Consider the following 21,316-nt stretch of genomic DNA (forward strand, 5'->3'; position numbering starts at 1 on the left):
TGTTCGGTCCTGAAAGGACAACCCAGTTAGTCATCCCAAGACTTAATTAAATGGCTCTTTCATCAATTTATCACCAAATAAGACTGAGTTCCTTAAATAAGTCCATTAAAGAGACCCAAGCCAGATACATTATGTTGTGCAAATGGCTACACACAGCCCCGATTGCGCCTACTATACAGGTTTATAATTAGGAGGAAGAGATGAGTTTATACAATAAGCATCGGGTCTGTTTGATTCCTTCTCTTGCTAGGCCAATGCCTTCTTTAAGTATGATAATAATACAAATCCATAGGTCCACTTTATTTTTTCTTTTTTTTTTTTAAACCAAGAAACAGACTTATTTATTTATTTATTTATTTATTATTTTTTTAAAGATTTTATTTATTTATTTGACAGAGAGAGATCACAAGTAGGCAGAGGGGCGGCGGGGGCGGGGGGGAGGCCGGCTCCCTGCTGAGCAGAGAGCCTCCTGCGGGGCTCGATCCCTAACCTGACCTGAAGGTAGAGGCTTTAACTCACTGATCCACCCAGGCGCCCCACTCTGTTTTTTAAACTCTGGCATTCACAGGTCATCCTTTGTGGTGAGGACTGCCCCCTGCTTTGGGGCTGCTGAGCGTACCTTGTATCACAACCAAACTGTCTTCAGACATCATTCCAAGTCCCCTGGTTGGCAGAACTGTCCTTGATGAGAACGGCTTTAAGTGAAATTATCCACACTTTTCATACAGTTAACCGAATTTATTAGCACTTAAATGATGGACAGGTTTTTCCATCGAGTGGTCTGACCCTACGTAGGTCAGTCATCACTCCTCCAAGCAGGGCATTCGTGGAATCCACTTAAAAATGTAATTACCGTCTTCCTCCTTTGATTCAGTAATTTTCTTCGGCTTGATTCCCAGATATGGGACTAATTTATTTATTTTTTTCTTGAGGATATTTGCGAGAGAGAGAGGCCGACCAGGAGCAGGGACAGTGGGGAGGGCAGAGGGAGAAGAGCGGACCCCGCGCTGAGTAGGGAACCCGACGCAGGGTCCGATCCCAGGACCCCCTGGACCACGCCCCAAGCTGAAGGCACACACTTAACTGGCTGGGCCACCCAGGCGGCCCCGGGATCAGTGTATTTAGCAGGATGGTAAGCCTGGAAAACTCGGAACAAGTAAGCTTGAAGACCCCTGGCTTAGTCAAGCTTACCGCTCCCTGAGCCACAGCAGGATCTGGGATTCTGTTGCCTGGGGAAGGGAATCAGCGTTTCCTCGCGGTGCACATAAAGCCCATCTGCAGGCATTTCATGGAAAAATGATGTGACAGACTTGGTTTCAGATGGGGACGGGGCCGCAGTGGTCTAGACATTGCTCTGCAAAGCTGTTGTAAACAACTTGGAAATGTTATAAATAATTTGGTAACACCAGCAGCAGAGAAACTTAAAAGCAAATGTATTTGTCCAGACGTAACTTCCTCCATGCAGGAACCTTCTGGGTGGGGGCGGTGGGGGCTGCCCCCGTGGAGCCCGGCAGGGAGAGAGGGGAGGGTGGGGGGTGCCAAGGGGACCGTGAACGTGCCCAGATCCGCTCTCTGAAGGAGTTTTGGCAGAAACGGTGTCTGAGTCTGTGCAAACCTCACGGCAGCTGATGGTTTTTAAGCTTTAATTCCGCATCTGTCACCTGGTCCTCAGGCGCTCACAGGCGTCATTTGGAGTTTTGGCCCCACAGTGTGACGTGGCGTCTTTGGGGAGCCGAGCTGGGGTGTGGGGTACACCTGGGCCTTCTCCTTGCCCAAGGTCAGACCTTGTTTTAGTTATCACCGTCTCCTCTCTCCTGCCAGGGAGACACTGGTAAGTGGCCTCACAACAGGCTCCTCTGACGCAGTAATTGATCCAGCGAGGGCCGGCGGGAGTCGAGGGCTCCCGGAGACTGTCAGTGAGCGCTTCGGGCTCCCTCTCAAGAGGCCTTTGACATGTCACAACTGCTTTATTGGCGCTCAGTCCTCTGCCCTGGGAGCCGTACATGTGGTTTCCAAAGCATCTTTCCAACACCATTTGATTCTCTCCTACACTGGAGAAGTAGTAAAACAGAGGCGGCGGCGGGTGAAGGAGAAATCCCCGTGGGCTACCTGTACCCGACCACGGAGAGCATCCGGGCCGCTTTCCTTTTTTGCACACGAAAGATCCACAGCTGGGTTTGCACAGGACACAAGAACGGGTGCCCTTTACCTACTTCCCAGAGGACTTGAAGCCTTGCTCTAGGTGATGATGTCCAAAGCCGTGAATGCCTGTTTCTTCAGGTGAGGGTCCTGCAGCCCCTTAGCCATGCTCCTCGTGATGGACAATTAAGGGGGTTGGCCGTTTTTTACTTTATAAATAATGAAGGTCTTCATAAACCTTTTTGTGATTAAAAATCATTTCCTGGGGCTAGGTATGTAGTAATGGACTACTAGATCAGGAAGGGAAAAAAAAAAAAAAACCATCTTTTTGAAAGCATATGGACTTGTTCTCTGAAAGTAGTTTCTTTTAAGTGGATGTAGTCTATCCAGTCTTGCCATTAACTGAAAAAAGGCTCCCATTCCAATGATTTCCACTGGGGAGATTCAGAAGAATGGGGGGACAGAGCGTGAGAACTGGACTGTGCACCCTAGTTATTGTTGACGGGCAAAGCGGACAATAGCTGGGAGCTCTGAGGACGGATCCTGTGGCAGGTCGTGCTTGGGGGTGCCGAGGGGTGCAAAGACCAGGGCGGGTGGGCTCAGCTGGAAGAGACCAGTGAAGCCCTTTGCAGAAGGCTCTAGAGACCAGTGGGGGAGCAGCTCCCTGAAGCTGAGCTGGTGCTGGTTTTGGCGGATGGTGACGATTTCCCTACAGCTGGGAAGACCCTCCCTGTGCCTCAGCAGCTAGCCTTTGCTAGTCTGACCCCAAGGAGCAGAGACTCCTGTGCCTGCCACAAACCCCCACCAACCCGATGTGACTACTCAGCAGACCAAACACTGCGAGCGGTACGTGGTCGAGAAAAAACCCGGCCCAGGGCAGTAAGCGGCCGACAGACCCCAGTGAACAGGTGGCACCCGCGGCCGGCAGCCGGAGCCGAGCCCTAGAAGCGTCCTCAGAGAACCCGGCCATGCACGTCCTACAGATTTTCAGGAACGTCTCAGGAGAGCACTGAAAAGACGACTTTCTGGAATTTGAAACAAAACCCAGATTCCTTGACTCCAAAAATTCAGTGCATCAACATTGATCCGCATTAGTGACCCAAAAGAGAACCTGAAGAAACGGCTCCCCTGCTGGAGTCGCAGCACCGGGAAGCAGGCTCGGAGAATAGCCGTAGGACCTCCCTGCGCGCTGCCCTGGAGCCAGCCGGGGCAGGTGGGTAGGTGCCACCCATGACAGTCGCTGCAGGGAACCTTCTCGTATTTGCTGCTACTCGAGGGTCTACTCGAGTCCCTGGAGGGATGAACAGAAAACACACCACACCCCGAGTTGCGTTCTTGCACAGGCATCCTTGTTTTATCGTGCCTGGCAGATACGGATTTTTTTTTTTTTTTAAACAAAGTGAAACTTTGGGGCAACCCTGTGTTGGGCAAGTCTAGTGGCACCATTTTTCCAAAACCATTTGCTCACTCCTCTCTCTGGCACATTCCGGTAAAACTTCCGTTACGGCGATCCTTGCTGTTCGCATCTGGATTACTCTGGCGTAAGAGGACCCCGACGGCCTCCGTGTGCTCCAGGGGAAGGAATCAGCGGGGGGAGCCGAGGCTTTACACTTGCCGCGGCCCCCGACACGGCAGCTGCCGCCCTGACCGCGGCGAGATCGAGGCAGGACCCTCCCCTGCAGAAAGATGGGCTGGCTGAGCACCTCACATCATGGGGAGCATTTGGGGGCAACAAGGTATTTTTCAATGAGGATACGTACATTTTTTTTTAGACCATGTCATCGCACACTAACAGACCGCTGCAGAGTGCTCGGTATAAAAAGGCAGATGCGCTGGGAAGTCAGACCAATTCAATGGACTCACTTTATCGTGGTATTTGCTTTCCTGGGGTGGTCTGGAAGCACGCCCAGAGTAGCCGAGGGGGGCCTGTCAAAGTTTGGAATTCCAAGGATAAATAAAAAGCTGGACTTCTCGACGTACTGAGTTATCTATGAAGAAAATAAAGCTAAAAGCAGACTTGCCCTCTTCAGCCCTAGGAAGACGGAAGAACTCGGTCTGCAGCCGCGCACATGTCAAGGCAACAGAAATGCAGGTGTGGACGTGCACAGTTTTGAGATCTGCATTCCCCCACCCCCCAAGGGACACCTCAGGAAAGCCTAGAGGAAGAAAGGGAAATAACTCGGTACAGCTACATTTTATAGTCGAAGTCTGATTAAGATTTTGTGTCGGTGAATACAAGCGTTCCTGAAACAGAAATACACTGTGAGAAATTCTCTTCTAGTCTGGAACTGAAAATATCTAAAGGCATCCTAAAAAGTTTTGACTTTGATGCCTGGGGGTTTCCAGTTGGCAAATAAAGCATCCTGCAAGTTGGAGAGCTAATTCTGCTACTTGGATGTGAAACTTAATTAGGACCATTAGAAAACAAACAGGAAGTTGACCGGGAATAAAAATAAGGGATAAAATTTTTAAAAAATGAAAGAAAAATGTACAGTAATCAAAATGGAAGGGATGAAACATAACTTGATCTAGCGAATGGGCTGAATTCTCTCATTAGAAAAGTTAGAAAATCTAACTGCAGTTTTTACAAGAAACAAGCCTAAAACCAACAGGGTATTGCACCAGCAAAGGTAACAACCCCTCCCTGCCAAGGAGTGGAAGAATTGCTGGAAGAAATTGGGAAGGAAAAATTAGTCTCGAAGTATAATTTAGGGCACCTGGGCGGCTCAGTAGATTAAGCAACTACCGTCAGCTCGGGTCATGACCTCTGAGTGGTCGGCTTCCTGCTCAACAGGGGAGTCTGCTTCTCTCCCTCTCTCCCTTTCCACTGCTTGTTCTCTCTCTCTCTCAAAAAAAAGTATAACTTACAATCAAAAGTCTCTAAGATCATTAAGAGAAACCGTACAGAAGGGTAGTTTGGTTTACAAAGGTATGCAAGAGGCCTTGAGGTTTAATTAGGACACAGCATCATCCCTGAGTCTATAAACAAAAGCGCCCACAAAGATTACTTGATTAAAAAAAATCAGCGAGGACAGATGATCAAGTCCACGTTAACGAGCTTGATTTAAGAGATAAACACCTTTGTATCCAACCAGTGGATAATATACCCTGGTTCCTTCTGTTTCCCAGAAACTTTAGAAAACTAGACAGCATAATTGGTCACAAAGACAACTTAAATACATTTTGAGGGAGAAGGATTTCCTAAGTCGGTAAGATTTGGAAGATAATAAAAGAAAGCCCAAATGTTCACCACTGGAAAAGCAATTCCTCGATAAAAAAAATGAAAACGGTTATCTAAACAGCAGTAAAATATTTATGCCATACTACATTGAGAAGAGGAAAATTCTTGCCTTAAAACGAGAGAAGACCGAAGACAACATACACTAACTATTCATCTTGGAATTTTTTAAAACACCGATTAGAGAAGTTGGTAGGAACAAAATAAAGGTAAAAGCCACCTGAATGTCACATAAAACATAGAAGAAAAAAACAGATTCATTAAGATCCATTAAATGAATCTCTGCCTGCCTCATGAAGGCCAAATTAAGAGCAGGCACAATAGAAGAGAAAATATGGAGAAGGAGAGTGAACCCTAAAATAATTTACATCTGTAAACTAGGGCCAATGGGTGATTGCCTTGAAGAATGTACACGGGTCAAAAGTGTTTTAAGAAGCAGTAGAAAACTCAGGAAGTCCTCTAGCACTAGAACATCTATCAGGTAAAACAGGTATTAGATCTGGATGGTTGTATAGCTAAGTTCCATCTGGATTTAAAGAACATGATTCTAATGTTAACCCCCTGAGGTCAACAGAAAAATGGAAATACTGCATCAATGTCTTGAAGCTACAGAAGTCTCTGTCAACACTGACGGTAGTGCGCCTCTCCCTATTTTTCCCCTCAAGAGTCCCAGATAATTCTTTCAAGAAACAGCAAGTCATTTCCAGCTGTTTTCTAGAACAATGTATCACAACTGAGTAGTTTATAATATATAATGCAAGGTTGGGTCAACACTTCTAGTGGCAACACATTAATCACTAAATGCCACAGAGGTAACCAGTCAAACAAAGTAATTTTATCTCTTCACAATTTATACTGATTATCTCCATCCACAAATAAGTCTATATATTTAAAGACTCCCCTTGTAAGGGGACTGATCTTTATTGGTCTTGTATTTATTGTCTAACCCCTTTATTCTAGAAAGAACACTTGGAAATGTAGGGTGAGAGGCAGGGGCAGAAAGGAAACCTCATTCTTGATACTGATAAAAAACTGTAACAACACATTAGTGAAATCTAAATGAGGAAAGTGTACAGCTTATGGGGCCCCTGGCTGGCTCAGTTGGGAAAGCAAACAACTCTCGATCTCAGGGTTGTAAATTCAGGCCCGATGCTGGGTGTAGAGATTACTTAAAATCATTTTAAAAGAGGAATATAACTTATAAACACCACCTGAACAAATAGAAATATATTCCAACCCTTCCAAAAATTATTTGATGGGAATCAGAGGTATCACTATACAATAACTTTAAAGTGTATATACACACACAGACACACAGAAACAAATGCACATTTGCATTGGAAGAGACCGCTCTTCCTTAGAGAAGACCTCCAGTTGATAAATGTACAAGGGAATGAGAGAAACAGGAAATCCCCTTTGCAACACTACAGTAATTGCTACCGGTAAGATCTAAGGGATGCCATAAAATTAGTGGCAGTTTGAGGAGACATAGGACATCTGCATAGTCTCAAAGCATCTTCCTTCAAGATATTTACTGACTGGAAAGAGAATGAACCAAGTGATCAAGGTCACCATGTCCACATCACCTACCTCCTGAGAAGGCTACATCACTTCTTTGACATTTCCGCCCGAGCTGCACCATGCCAGACAAAGAAATCACGGGAAGACCCCCAAACCCAGATAGTAGGACACGGTACAGAATTACTGGCTAACCTCTTCCAAAGTGTCAAGGTCCTAAAAGATGACAGGATGGGGGGGTTGGTCACAGACTGGAAGCCTCTAAGGAGATACAGCGAGACAGGCAATGTGGGATCTTGGACCCTGGGGAAAAGCCGGTGAAAACCAATGAGATCTAGTGAACTTCTTAGTTTGGCTCATTGCCCTGTGGGTGTTTGGGGCCTTAGCCCTGGAGAGTGGGGGTGATGAAAGATATGGGGGAACTCTCTGTACTTGCAGTACGACTTCATTTTATCTTATGAAAAATTAAAGCATCAGTGGGGGATTAAAACAAAACAAAAAAACCCACAAAACACCAAAAGGTACAGAACTCCATGAAGATCTTGTCACAGGCCAGATACGGTTTATTAACGAAGATATTCTCCAACACTTCAAGGACCCTAAGTTTTAAAAATACGTAGATCCACCTAAAAGAAAGGATTACAGATGGTGCAAGGGTTCAAGGTGGAAATAATAAAATCACAATAAACAAACTCCTACCTCCCCAAATGGACATATCACCATAGGGGAACATAAGAGAACCGGCGAAAACAGACCTTTCTCTCCAAAGATAATTCCTAAAATCTGAAAAACCAAGACTTTGCATTTTAAGTTTTGTTTTGTTTTGTCAATAATCAAAAGAAATTCCCAATTTTGGGGCACCTGGGTGGCTCAGTTTGTTAAGCGACTGCCTTCAGCTGAGGTCATGATCCTGGAGTCCTGGGGATCAAGTCCCGCATTGGGCTCCCAGCTCCACGGGGAGTCTGCCTCTCCCTCTGACCTCCTTGCTCAAGCTCTCTCTCAAATAAATAAGTAAAATATTAAAAAAAAAAAAAAAGAAATTCCCAATTTTGATGAGCAGGGATCATGAGAGCTGGGGGTGGAGAACAAGAGGAGGCTGGGACTTTTTTTGGGGGGGGTTGGCCAATAATCCTTAGAGTGCTTCTTCACTTTCAACTTTGTGCTTATATAATTAATAAACGAAATTAAAATGTTAAAAACCAAAGTAGGAGTAGCTGATGTATTACTGGGGAGCACAGGACGTATCCAAGGACATTGGCTGTGAAGGTGACAAGAGACATGATGGTTCAGTAGCTGGAGGGGGCTGGGGGCTGAAGGAGAGCTTTGTGAGATGGATTTGCTGCTGCTGGGAGTCATTTATTAGAGAAGGGAAGGCTGGTGCAGGGCAGAGGGGACCCTGGGGCCAGCAGGAAAGAATGGACATGGCACACAGACCCGAGATGGGCAGCTCTCCTACGTACTTCCTCCTCTGCTCCGCGTAAAACGAGAAGTAAGGCCATTAGCTGAAACCAGGGAGGTCTGCGCAAGACGTGTGAAACAGTCCTCTTAGAGCAGCAAGGACAATTTCTGAGCTCAATACAGTAGGGTGGTAGTTTGCCGCGCTTCCATGACCCAGGCGTTAGTATTTTATTTAGGGCTTTTGTACGGACAGTCTGTAGTTTTCCATCCGGTTTTGTTTGACCGACTTCATAACAATTACTTGGAGGCCGTCTTTCTCAGAACTGTGCACATTTTGAATGGAACTGGAATAAGTACTAACTACACCTAACAGATGTTAAAGACCTCATTTGTCAGACTTTCTGGACCAGTTATAAGAGCCTTCTCATTTTCTTCTAGGATAAAAGGAGTCTCTTCCGAGTTTTTTTTTTTTTCTTTTCCCTTATGGGATAATTTTCTGTAATAGGAAATATATATGTCTCTAGAATAAAAATTGGAGATATAAGAGCCTTACAACAAGTACAAATACATATTCTTTTCATGATCATCTTGGTTTTTATTTCACAAATTCCTACCATTTCTAGGATTACCTTTACTGACTCAGTCTGCTTCTTTTAGACCTGTTCTTTTCACAGCTGCTTGTGTTTGAGTATTTAATTCATTTATTTCCTATCCTTTTTGGATGCTAATGCAATGGGGGCTGAAGGCCATACGCAATTAGATGATTCAGGGCTAGGTAAAGCTTCCTCTCCTGTAACATGCTTCAGAAAACAGGAAATGGCATATGCCTTAGGACTCAGGCCAGCCATCAGCTGCCTGTGGGAGGCACTGGGGATAAAAGTGGACACAGTCCTGTAGCCAGGATACCTACTATTCCTGGGGACCTAGAGCTCTGAACAATCAGCTTAGCCCTTTGTTGGCCCTGCCCTGGGAGTCCCCCACTTAGAACATTCAGGAAGAGACGGGGGCCCCTGGCTGGCTCAAGTCTTGATCTCAGAGTCCTGAGTTTGAGCCCCACTTTGGGTATAGAGATTACTTAAATAATTTTTTTAAAAACCAACAACAAAACTGCAGGAAACCAGATACCAATGTACAGATTCGGGGAGGAAAGAAACCCCATTCAGGATGACCTTGCACATTAAAATTTTAAGATCCTCAAGGAAAACAGAGCTAACACATATAAAAGCAAGAGGATTCCCCCAGTGAATCTAAAAACGAAGTAATTTAAAAAGAAAAAGAATCTGCTGAGTATCTGCATTTCAAAAAGAACCAGCTTTTCTTTCTTTCTTTCTTTCTGTTTTTTTTACTGTTACGGGGGAATGAGAGAGCCAGTTAGAAATCCTAGGAATACAGTTTGGAAAATCTTCATTTTTTTTTTTTTTTTAAAGCTTAGTAAGTGGGAAATTCACTTACAGAATGGATACGGTTAAGGATATGGATATGGTTATGGATATGGTTAAGGAAAGAATCTGTAAATGTGAAGATTATGTTCGGGAATTTGCTTTCAAATTTTGTTATGCACGTGTACACGTGCACATAAGACACATCCCAGTGAATGTGCAGAATACCAGAGTAAAGAGAAAATTATAAAAACGAAAAAGCAGGTTACCTATAAAGGATTCTGTGAAGGACTGGCAGACCACAAGCCCTCCCCTCTACAGACTAAGGGCTGGCTTCACAACACTTAAGACAGAAAGCTGTACGTCTAGACATTCTGGATCCTAATAATCAACTGTTCAACAGGGAGGGCAAAATGCAGGTAGTTTTCAGACCTACAGGGATAGGTAATTTAGTACTAATAAACCTTTGCTAAAAAAGAGCTACTAAAGTCCTTCTGTAGGCAAGAAGGACTACAAAGCACAAAGCAATGGTGACCACTGAAATTAGTAACCTCAGTTAGAAAACAAGTAACTGTAGGAGGTGCTGGGGGGGCTCCGTCTGGTTAAGCGTCTGCCTTCGGCTCAGGTCATGATCCCAGGGTCCTGGGATCGAGCCCTATGTTGGGCTCCCTGCTCGGCGGGGGGTTTGCTTCTTTTCCTTCTGCCCCCTTCACCCCGCTCATGTGCACACCCGCTCTCTCTCTCTCAAATAAAATCTTCATTAAAACAAAGAAAAATAACTGGAGGCTTGGAAAAAGCTGAATTTTATGTGAAAACTCAGACTCACAAGAAAACCAGGACATGACAATCCCAAAGTTCTAAGAGGGAATGAGGGAGTCTCGATCAGGAAGGGTGCGCAGGGCAGACAACCTTCGGTTTCCTCCTCTGGCATCTCCACAGGTGTTTACAGTTATTCATTAAACCGTGTCTATGTTGCTACATCCCTCTTTAAATGTTTGTTACGGAATACTGAGTGCTGGCTTTTATAACATGCTGTAAATGCTTTGGGGTTCAGAAAAATGAGATCAAGGTCTGGAAGTGCAGGTGTGTTCATAGAGAACATGGATTTTGAACTTAACCTGAACAGAAGTCATTATGAATGAAACCAACAGAAGTGGTTTTATTCTAGGTAGTGAGAAGGTTAAGAGAGATCATTTGTAGTACAGGACTAAGACTTAAAAAAAAGAGCAGAAACTGCATTTAAGATTTCATTTGAGAGAGAGAGAGCACAAGTGGGAGGGGCAGAAGGAAAGGGAGAGAGAATCTTGAACAGACTCTGTGCTGATCACGGGGTCTGACACGGGGCTCAAAATCAGCGCCCTGAGATCACAACCTGAGCTGAAACCGAGCTGGATGCTTAACAGACTGAGCCACCCAGGAGTCCCTCTGCTTTATTCCTAGGAGGAAGGAAAGCTGGTTTCCTTGAGAAAAGACATAAACTTCAGTATAGTCACAAGGACAAGGACTGTGCATCTTCCTCCTCTCCCTCTGCACCTCTGCACGGGGCCAGAGTAACCTTTGCCATGCCCTCCCCCTCTCCCAAGTCACACTTGTGTTGTCCTGGGGGATGTCCACAATGTTTTGTTAGGTTGTTAAGGTGGGAAAAAAAAATTGCAGGGCAAGGTATGGTCAGAGTCTGCTTTCTTGTAAAAATAAATGAAAGAGAAACCCATTCACGAATACTGATGGCACATTTCCGTAGCGCTGGCGCCTCACTTGAACTACTCTATCAGTAAGAGTGACCGACAGACTGATCTCCGCAGCAGCAATCTTTTCCATCAGAGTCAGCAGAGGGCAGACTAGGAGGATCCTGAGCTCATCTCCTCCCACAGACACACTGAGACAACATCTACAGATAATGACACACACTCTGAAAATGACCCCGAAGTCCAGCACAGCCAACTGTCCTCCGCTAAAGACCTAAGAAAAAGCCACAGCAAGAAGGGTCAGAGGGGCAGAGACAAGGTTGGGCTCCTGCCCCCACAGGGCAAGGACCCACAAGCGGGAGGAACATCACAGTGCAGAGATGTTCCCTGAAGAGCAAGGGAATCCAGTCCCACATCAGGATCGCCTAGCCCTGGGGACCTGCCCTGGGAAGATGAGCCCCCAGTCTGGCTTTGAAAATCAAAGTGCAGCTGAACTCCATGAGAGCCAGTGGGCCAGAGGAAACTGAGACTCCACGCTCACAGGGCCGTGGGGCTCTATCACTCCGTCCAAGACCCAGCACAGAGGCAGCAGTCTTAAAGCATCCAGGTGACACGTGAAGGAGTTACCAATTTCGGGCCATGTGCTGGAGGGTCAGGGGGCCGTAGGAGTTTTCTCTAGGAATGGAAGTGTGGGCAGGTGCCATGTGCCTTGCCCTCCTTCTGCCGAGCGGGGCAGGATGCTGGGGGCGGCCGGTTCCGACACTCTCCATCTACTTTGCTAGTGCCATTCACCCTACTAGCATTCTCCTGCAGACCACCACCCCATCCCCTCACAGCAGGTCAAGACCAGAGCCCCTCCACAGTGACTCCTGCGGAGGGAGAGGTAGGCCCAATCACCATAGAGGGGCATACACAACCTACATGAGACACCCGCCTGGAATTCCTGGTTCTTGTGACCAGGGGCCGTTGCACTACTGGGCTCCACAGGACATCGACATAAAGCCACTGCTTTGAAGACCAGGAGCTGCCAATCCACAGACAAACAAAACGAGACAGAGGACTATGTTACAAATGAAAGAACAGGATAAAACCTTAGAAAAAGAACTAAATGAGATGAAGATTCATAATCTACCTAGTTAAGAGTTTAAAGTAATGGTCATAAAGATGCTCACCAGACTTGGGTGAACTCAGAATTTTAACAGAGACAGAAAATATAAAGAAGAACCAGTCAGCATTGAGTGCAGTAACTTAAAAGGACACTAGAGGGACTCAAAAGCAGGGTGAAGGCTGTAGGGCAGATCAGTGATCTGGAAGACGAAGCAGTGGGAAGTATCCGGGTGGGACAGTGGGACAGTGGGCAGTGTCCAAGCTAAACAGCAAAAAGAATAAAAAAATAATGACGACAGGTGAAGGGACCTTTGGGAAACATCAAGTATTCTATACTTTCACATTATAGGGGTCCCAGAAAGAAGAGAGAGGGGCTGAAAACTTTGCTAAGGAAGAGAAGGAAACACGTCCACATCCAGGAAACAGAGTCCCAAATAAGATGAACCCAAGTTCACATCAAGACACATAATAATTAAAATGTCAAAGAGTAAAGATAAAAATAAAATTTTAAAATCAAGAGAAAAGCAAATAGTTACATACAAGGGAACCCCCCAAAATGGCTATCAGCTGATTGTTTTCAGCAGAAATTTTGCAGACCAAAAGGGAGTGGTAGGATATATTCAGAGTGCTGAAAGGAAAAAACAAAACAGAACACAACAAAAACCTTACAACCAATAATACTCCACCTGGCAAGATATGTAGAATTGAAGGAGAGTTTCCCAGACTAAAGTTAAAGGAGTTTATCACTGCTAAGCCAGTCTCACAAGAAACATTAAAGGGACTTAATTCAGTCAAAAAGAAAGGCCCATAACTAGTAGTAAATTATGCAAGGAAAAAATTTCTCTGGTAAAAGCAAACATAAAGGTAGGAGATCAATCACTTATGAAGCTCGTACAAAGGTTAAAAGACAAAAGTAGTAAAATCAGTTATGTGGACGGAAATTAGTTAAGGGACACAAAAGAAGAAGATGTAAAATGTGATGCCTTATACAGAAAATGTGAAGCAAGAGAGTAAAAATGTAGTACTTTGAGGCTGTTCAAACTTTGGTTCGCACTAAAGAGATCATCAGCTTAGTACAGGCTGCTGTATCCACAGGATATCATATGTGACCCTTGAGGTAGTCAAGAACCTATAGAACCAAGAACCTATAATAGATACACAAAAACCAGAGACGAATCCAAGCGTAACACTAAAGAAAGTCATCAAATCCTGAAAGAGTAAAAGAAGAAAGGAACACGAACTACAAAAACATTTAGGAAACAATGAACAAAATGGCCATAAGTATATGCCTATCAGTAATTATGTTAAATGTCAACGGACTAAATGTTCTATCTCTGATGTTGCCATCTATATGTTGCCTCCAAGAAACTCACTTTGGACCTATAAACGCTGAAAGTGGGGGGATGGAAAATATTCCATGCAAGTGGAAGTGAAATAAAAAGTTGCAGCAGCAATACTTATATCTTAAAAAAAAAAAAGATTAAAAAAAAAAGGTGTAACAAGAGGCGAAGATGTTATATAACGATAAAGGGCTCAATCCAGTCAGAGGATACAGCTGTTGTAAAATCTATGAACCCAATGTAGGGGCACCTGAATACATAAAGGGAGAAATGGACAATAAAATAATAGGAGGGGACTTAAACATGTCACTTAAGTCAATGGAGAGATTATCCAGACATAAAATCAGAAAGGAAACCGTGATTTTGAGTGACACATTAGACCAGATATATACAGAACATTCCATCCCAAACCAGCAGAATATACATTCTTTTCAGGGACACATGGAACAACCTCCAGGACAGGTCACACTGTAGGCCACAAAACAAGTGTCATTAAATTTAAGAAAACTGAAATCATATTCAACATCTTTTCCAACCACAATGGTCTAAAACTAGAAATCAATTATTTAAAAAACTGGAGAAAAACAAGGAAACTAACATGATACTAAATAACAGTGGGTCAACGAGGAAATCAGAAAACACGTGAGACAAATGAAAATGGAAATGCAACATTTTGAAATCTTTGGGATGCAGGAAAAGCAGTTTTCAGAGCAAAGTTTATGGAAATACAGACCTACCTCAAGAAACAAACAAAAAAAACCCCTCAAACAATCTACTTCTACTTAAAGGAACTAGAGGAAGAACAAAAAACAAAGCGTAAAGTTTGTAGAAACAAGGAAGTAATAAAATCAGAATGGAATTAAATGAAATAGAGTCTACAAAAAGAAGTCAGTGGAACTAAAGGCTGGTTTTTTTTTTTTTTTGAAAAGATAAAATTGATAAACCTTTAGTCAGACTCATCGGACCTGAAATCAAAGGGGACTTCAAACAGATGCAGGAAAAGTTACAACTGATACCACAGAAATATAAAGGATTATAAAAGACTGCTACAAAAATTATACACCAGCAAGCTGGGCAACCTAGAAGAAATGGATTAATTCCTAGAAACATACAATCTTCCAAGACTGAATAAGAAAAAAATAGACTAGTAAGGAAATCAAATCAATGATCAAAAAACTCACAACAAACAAAAGCTCAGGACCAGATGGCTTCACAGGTAAATTCTACCAAGTATTTATTTTTATTTTTATTTTTTTGACGATTTTATTTATTTGAGAGAGAGAAAATTAGATGTGGCACTTGATTCCAGGACCCTGGGATCATGACCTGAGCCAAAGGCAGATGCTTCACTAACTGAGCTGCCCAGACGTCCTTCTACCAAACACTTATAAAGAAGAGTTAGAAACCTATCTTTCTCAAACTATTCCAAAAACAGAAGAGGAAATAATGATTCAAAATTCATTCTATGAGGCTAGCATTATACTGATACCAAAACTAGACACACACACCCACAAAGAAAATTATACACCAAATTTATCCCTGATAAACATAGATGGAAAAATCCTCAGCAACATAGTAGCAAAGTGAATTCAACAACACAAGCACCATTCACCACCATCAAGGGGAGCTTATTTCAGGAGAGCAAGAATGTTCATTTTCCACAAATCAAAGTATATACCACACTAATAAGACAAAGGATAAACACCATCTCAATAGATGCAGGAAAAACATTTGTCAAAATGCAACATCTGTTTATCATAAAAACTCTCAAAGTGGGTATAGAGGGAACATAACTCAAAGTAAGAAAGGCTGCATTTGACAAACCAAGAGCTAACATCATACTCAACAGTGAAAAACTAAAAGCTTTTCTTCTTTTTTTTATTTAAAAAAAAGATTTTATTTATTTATTTGACAGAGAGAGAGAGAGAGAGAGAGATCACAAGTAGGCAGAGAGGCAGGCAGAGAGGGGGAAGCAGGCTCCCCATTGAGCAGACAGTCCAATGCAGGGCTTGATCCCAGGACCCTGAGATCATGACCTGAGCCAAAGGCAGAGGCTTTAACCCACTGGGCCATCCAGGCATCCCTAAAAGCTTTTCTTCTAAGATCAAGAACAAGGTAAGGGTGTCCACTCTTATTCAACATACTATTGGAAGTCCTAGCCACAGCAGTGAGACAAGACAAAAAAAAAAAAAAAAAAAAAAAAAAAAAAAAAAAAAAAGAAAGAAAGAAAGAAAGAAAGAAACCAGATTGGTAAGGAAGAAGTAAAACTTTGCAGATGACACAATACTATATATAGAAAAATCCTAAGAACTTCACACACACACAAAAAGCCATTATAACTAACAAATGAATTAAGCTGCAGGATACAAAGTTAACATACAGAAGTTTGTCCTGTTTCTGTACACTAATAATGAGTTAGCAGAAAGAGAAATAAAAGAAAACATCCTGTCCACAATTGCATCATAAAGAATCAAGTACCTAGAAATAAATTTAACCAAGGAGGTGAAATACCTGTACTCTGAAAACTGTAAGATACTGATGCAAGAAACTGAAGATGACATAATTAGAAGTTATACCATGCTCATGGATTGGCAGGATATCGTTAACATATCCGTATTACCCAAGGCAATCTACAGATTCCCTGAAATCCTTATCAACATACCAGCAGCATTTTTCACAAAAGTTGAATAATCCTCAAACTTGCATGGAATCACAGAAGAACAGCCAAAGCAGTGTTGGGAGAGAACAAGGCTGGAGGTACCACAATTCCAAATTTATGGATATACTACAGACTACAGTAATCAAAACAACGCGGTACTGGCACAAAAACACAGATCAACGGAACAGAATGGAGAGTGCAGAAATAACCCCCCACTTATACGGTCAATGAGTCTATGAGAAAGGAGGCAGTGATATACAGTGGGGAAAAGGCAGTCTTTTCAATAAATGCTGTTCAGAAAACGGGATGGCTACCTGGAAAAGAATGAAACCATACACACACACACACACACATACACACACACACACACCTCAAAATGAATTAAAGACCTAAATGTAAGACCTGAAACCACAGAACTTTGAGAAGAAAATACAGGTGGTAAACTCTTTGGACACTGGCCTTAACAATGCTTCTCTGGATCCGTCTCCTCAGGCAAGAAAAACAAAAGCAAAAATAAACAAGTGGGCATACTACATCATACTAAAACGCTTTTCTCACAGCAAAGGAAATCATCAACAACATGAAAAGGCAACCTACTGAATTCATACAACCCAACACCAAAAACAAACAAACCAATCTGATTAAAAAATGGGCAGAGGACCAAACAGACATTTTTCCAAAGAAGACATACAGATGGCCAACAGACACATGAGAAGATGCCCAAATCACTCATCAGGGAAATAAAAGTCAAAACCATAATGAGATATTCCACCTTACACCTGTCAGAACGACCAGTATGGAAAAGCAGAAATAGCACATGTTGGCAAGGGTGTGGAGAAAAAGGAAACCTCATTCACTGTTGGGAGGAATGTCAGTTTGTGAAGCCACTGTGGAAAGAGGATGGAGGTTTCTAGAAACTTCTTAAACTAGAAATACCATACAACCCAGTAATTCTACTTCTGAGTATTTACCAAAAGAAAATGAAAACACTAATTCAAAAAGATACACACACCCCTGTGTTTACTGTAGCACTGTATACAACAGCCAAGACAGGGAAGCAACCTTAGAGTCTAGTGATAGATGAATGGAAAAAGAAAATGTGATGCACATACAATGGAATATTACTCAGCCTTTAAAAAGAATAAAATCTTGCCATTTGCAGCAACATGGATGGACCTAGAGGGTATTATGTTACATGACATCAGTTAGAGAAGGACAAATACTACCGGATTTCACTTAGATGTAGAATCTGAAAACCAAAACAGATTAACCAAACAGAAATAGACTCAGATACAGAAAACTAGTGGTTGCCAAAGCGGATGAGGGGTGGTGGGAGGATTTGCAAAACAGCGGAAGGGGGTTAAGACGTACACACTTTCAATGATAAATCATGGGAATGAAAAGTACAGCAGAGGGAATGCAGTCAATATTGAAATAACTTTGTATGGTGACAGATGGTAACTACACTTACTATGGTAAGCATTTCATGATGTCTGCAATTGCCAAATCCCTAGTTGTACAACTGAAACTAATAGTGTAGGTCAGCTATCCTTCAAGTAAAAATTTAAGTTAAAAAAAAAATAGAGTAAAACATCCTCTTTCTCCCATGCTGAAATCCCAATTTTTTTTTCTTACCATATTGGAGGGAATATTTTGCGTAAGACAACTGCAGAGTTTATGGACTGGTCTTGCTTCAGTCTTGGCTGGATCCAGGTGCTCACCCAGTGGCTCTATTTCCCTCTCTTTTAACTTCATTCCCAACTTTCTCTACGTGATAGCAAAGGGACCACTAGCAACTAGAAACATTTACTGCTCTTTCAGCTGAACCCCAAGAAAAGAAACTTTTTAAATTTGTTTTCCCTAAAAAGAGCACCAACCAAACTCTCATGGAATTGGCTTGGCTTGGGTCACATGCTCACAGGTGGTGGGGAGGGGGTAACACATCATTACTGGCTAGAACTGAGTTGCGTGTCACCTCTGGGGGGCGTAACCTACGCTAGCTTGGTTTGGAGGGGATGGAGTAACAGCTTTGAGATAATTCAAATACAATGTAACTCACCCACTTAAGATGTACTGTTAAGTGGTTTTTGGCACATTCAGAGCTGTGCAACCATCACCATGATCCACTTTAGAACATGTTCGCCACCCAAAAAAGAAAGTCTTGCTCATTAGCTCTGTCCACCCCCAGCCCAGGCAGCCACTACTTCTCTGTCTGCATGAATTCACCTGTTGTGGACATTTCATAGAGAAGGAATCAAAGGAATCAACGTGTGTGGTCTTTTGGAACTGGCTTCTTTAACTTAAATGATGTTTCCAAGGTTCATATGTGTTGTAGTGGGCGAACTGGCCTGTTAAGGTCCTGCTGGCTCCTGCTTCCCTTTCTCTCCCATTAAGCTGCTCCCCGCCCTTCCCTGTTGTGTTCTACTCTAAGCACATAGCTTCTTAGACTCTTTATGTTTGGGTGAGGAGCAGAAGGGGACGGAGAATAAAAATGCAGACCTAGTGGGCAATGTGGTTCTCTCAGTGTCTCCCATTAAAGCTACCCTTCACTGGGGACCAGGGCTTTTTAAACTGCTTGCTTCCAATGGAATAAATAATTGGGAGTTTCATCTTTGGTTAAAATGCGCCCAGCCTTTTGGGGGATAATCCCGGTTGCAAAGCTTCTGCCCCCTGCTCCGCTCCCTCCTGCTGTGAAGATGCGGAGCCCCGCACGGTCCCTATGTGGCTGTTGTCCCCCTCCAGGAGAGCGAAGAGGAGCTCTACTCCTCCTGCCGCCAGCTGCGAAGGCGGCAGGAAGAACTAAACAATCAGCTCTTTCTGTACGACACGCACCAGAACTTGCGCAATGCCAACCGGGACGCCCTCGTTAAGGAGTTCAATGTCAACGAGAACCAGCTCCAGCTGTACCAGGAGAAGTGCAACCGGAGGTAGGCTGGTCCCTGCCCCACCCGCAGATGCCCAGGTCTAGCTCCCGCAAGCAGAGGTGTTGGACGCCGGGGGCCAGGCTTTGGGGAAGTCCCCGTGTCTAGAAATCCCTTGACTGATCCCTCGATGCTGGTCTCTTTGCTCTATAAATAAACCTCCAGCTTATTTATTTCTCAAGTATCTGCACCTTCCCTAAGCCAAACTGTCACCACTAGGAGGACACTTCGATACAAGAGTGAAAATAAACCATGACCTCTACCTTCTCAAGAGCCTTGTCCGGTTCCCACCATCCAGTGGTTCTAGATTGGGGCAGAACCCACTCCCTGGCCTCCAAGGGATGCTTCTGGTTGTGCTACGGAAGGAATGGGGTCGGGGCAGGGGGTGGGGGCAGCCAGGTCCACCCAGGGCCCTGCAGTGTGCCAGACAGCCCGGCTCAACAGAACTAGTCTGACCTGTGAGAGCAGACTCCAGGGGGGAACAGTGTAGACCCCTTCCCTTCGTGCTCATTTTGTCCACACTGTAGCCTGCAGAGTAGCAGGGAGCCCAGTGCAATGGCCCAGTGAGCGCACGGAGATTCGGAGACGTTCCCTGGCTTGGGGGGCCCACCTCTGCGACCCTCAGCCCTCTACCAGCCAGCCCCGGGTCCCAGTGGCCCCAGTTTGTACTGTTTGGCCCACGGCCCGTGTCTGAGCCTAATGCACGACGGTGAAATGTGTCTGCTTGCAGGTTGAGAGAGAAGAGAGTCAGCAACAGCAGGTTTTACTCCTAGGAGCCGGGGTCCGCGAGCAAGGGTGTCACGCGTGCGTGTGCACACGTGCGGGAGAACGTCCTCTCTTCCCGTCCTGGGAACACACTCATCTCTGAGGTCATCCTCCCCTCAAGCCTGGTGCCAAGAGGACATTTCTCAAGGTCACACTGGGAGGAGTTGGGCTTATTTCCTGTCAGTTTTTCATCGTGGACAGTCTAACTTATATTTTCTATAGAGGACCGTAGAAACGTGCCCCTCGTTTTTGGCCTCTCCTGTTCCAAACCTCCTTGAATAAAAGCAGTGAAAGTCTCGCTCCGTTACCCTCCCGTGCACGCCCCGCCCTGGGAACAGCAGCCCGTTCCCGCTAAAGACCCGGGGAGCTGACTTCCACGGGGGAGGAGCCTGATCTCTAAGGACCGGACTCAGTAGCTTCTGAAAAGGATTTTAACTAAAAGGCAAAGGATTCCACAGTTAAGGCCATTGGCCTCCCCAGGGCCCAAGGGGAGCCTGCCCCTGGCTGCTGTCCCTGCGGGCTGCCCGGCCGGGGTCAGCGGGCCTTGCCTGCAAGGTGGGCGGGGGATGCGGTGGCTCAGGAGGAAACCTGCCAGTCCACGGCAGACACTCGCTCTGTGACTGCCGTTGGCGGTGGGGGGGGGGGACTTTTATTTAGAAAGTCCATCCAAAGGGCCAGAGAGCCACCCAAAGTCCCCGCCAGCCTCTTACCCCTGGCTCTGCCCACTCAGGAGCTGGGTGTGTGGAGAGGCCCGTGGAGAGGCCCTGCGTGGGCAGCTCTCTGCAGACGAGAGGTCATAGACTGATTTAAAAAGGTCATCACCGTTCAGCTCCCCCCGGGTCACCCCATTTTCTGGAGCAGCGAGCTAAGCCTTAAGCCTCAGCAAACTAAAAAAAAAAAAAGAAAAAATAAATCCCATCGACAGCCATGCCCGAAGGGGCAGACCCACCTAGGACAAGAGGACATTCCTCTGCAGCTGGACACTGACACAGCTGTGTGACCTGTGCAGCGTGAGGCGTCCTACGGCGAGGGGAGCGTGGGCTGAGGGCAGGACTCCGCAGAGGCCCGACTTGGTCAGAGGGAACGGAGAACCGACTTGGGGGGGGGTGGCAACCATGACTGCGTCAGGATGACAAATGAGCAGGAAGCCCCCGTGGATTGACTGCT

The 21,316-nt window shown here is 44.8% G+C and overlaps 1 protein-coding gene across 3 annotated transcripts in view; it reads left to right on the top strand.

Moving 5' to 3' along the window:
- Nucleotides 1-21,069, top strand: part of PLCG2 (phospholipase C gamma 2) — a 142,020-nt gene extending 120,951 nt beyond the window's left edge. For 2 of the 3 annotated variants that reach the window (XM_032326245.1, XM_032326247.1), the window contains 2 exons: nt 19,206-19,390; nt 20,115-21,069. In XM_032326245.1, coding sequence (XP_032182136.1) covers nt 19,206-19,390; nt 20,115-20,157 — 228 coding nt within the window. In that variant the 3' untranslated portion in view covers nt 20,158-21,069. The other variant, XM_032326248.1, reaches the window with a different exon arrangement.
- The last annotated feature ends 247 nt before the right edge of the window (nt 21,070-21,316 follow it).

The sequence above is a fragment of the Mustela erminea genome, chromosome 19 (assembly GCF_009829155.1).
Source record: "Mustela erminea isolate mMusErm1 chromosome 19, mMusErm1.Pri, whole genome shotgun sequence".
Lineage (NCBI taxonomy): Eukaryota > Metazoa > Chordata > Mammalia > Carnivora > Mustelidae > Mustela > Mustela erminea.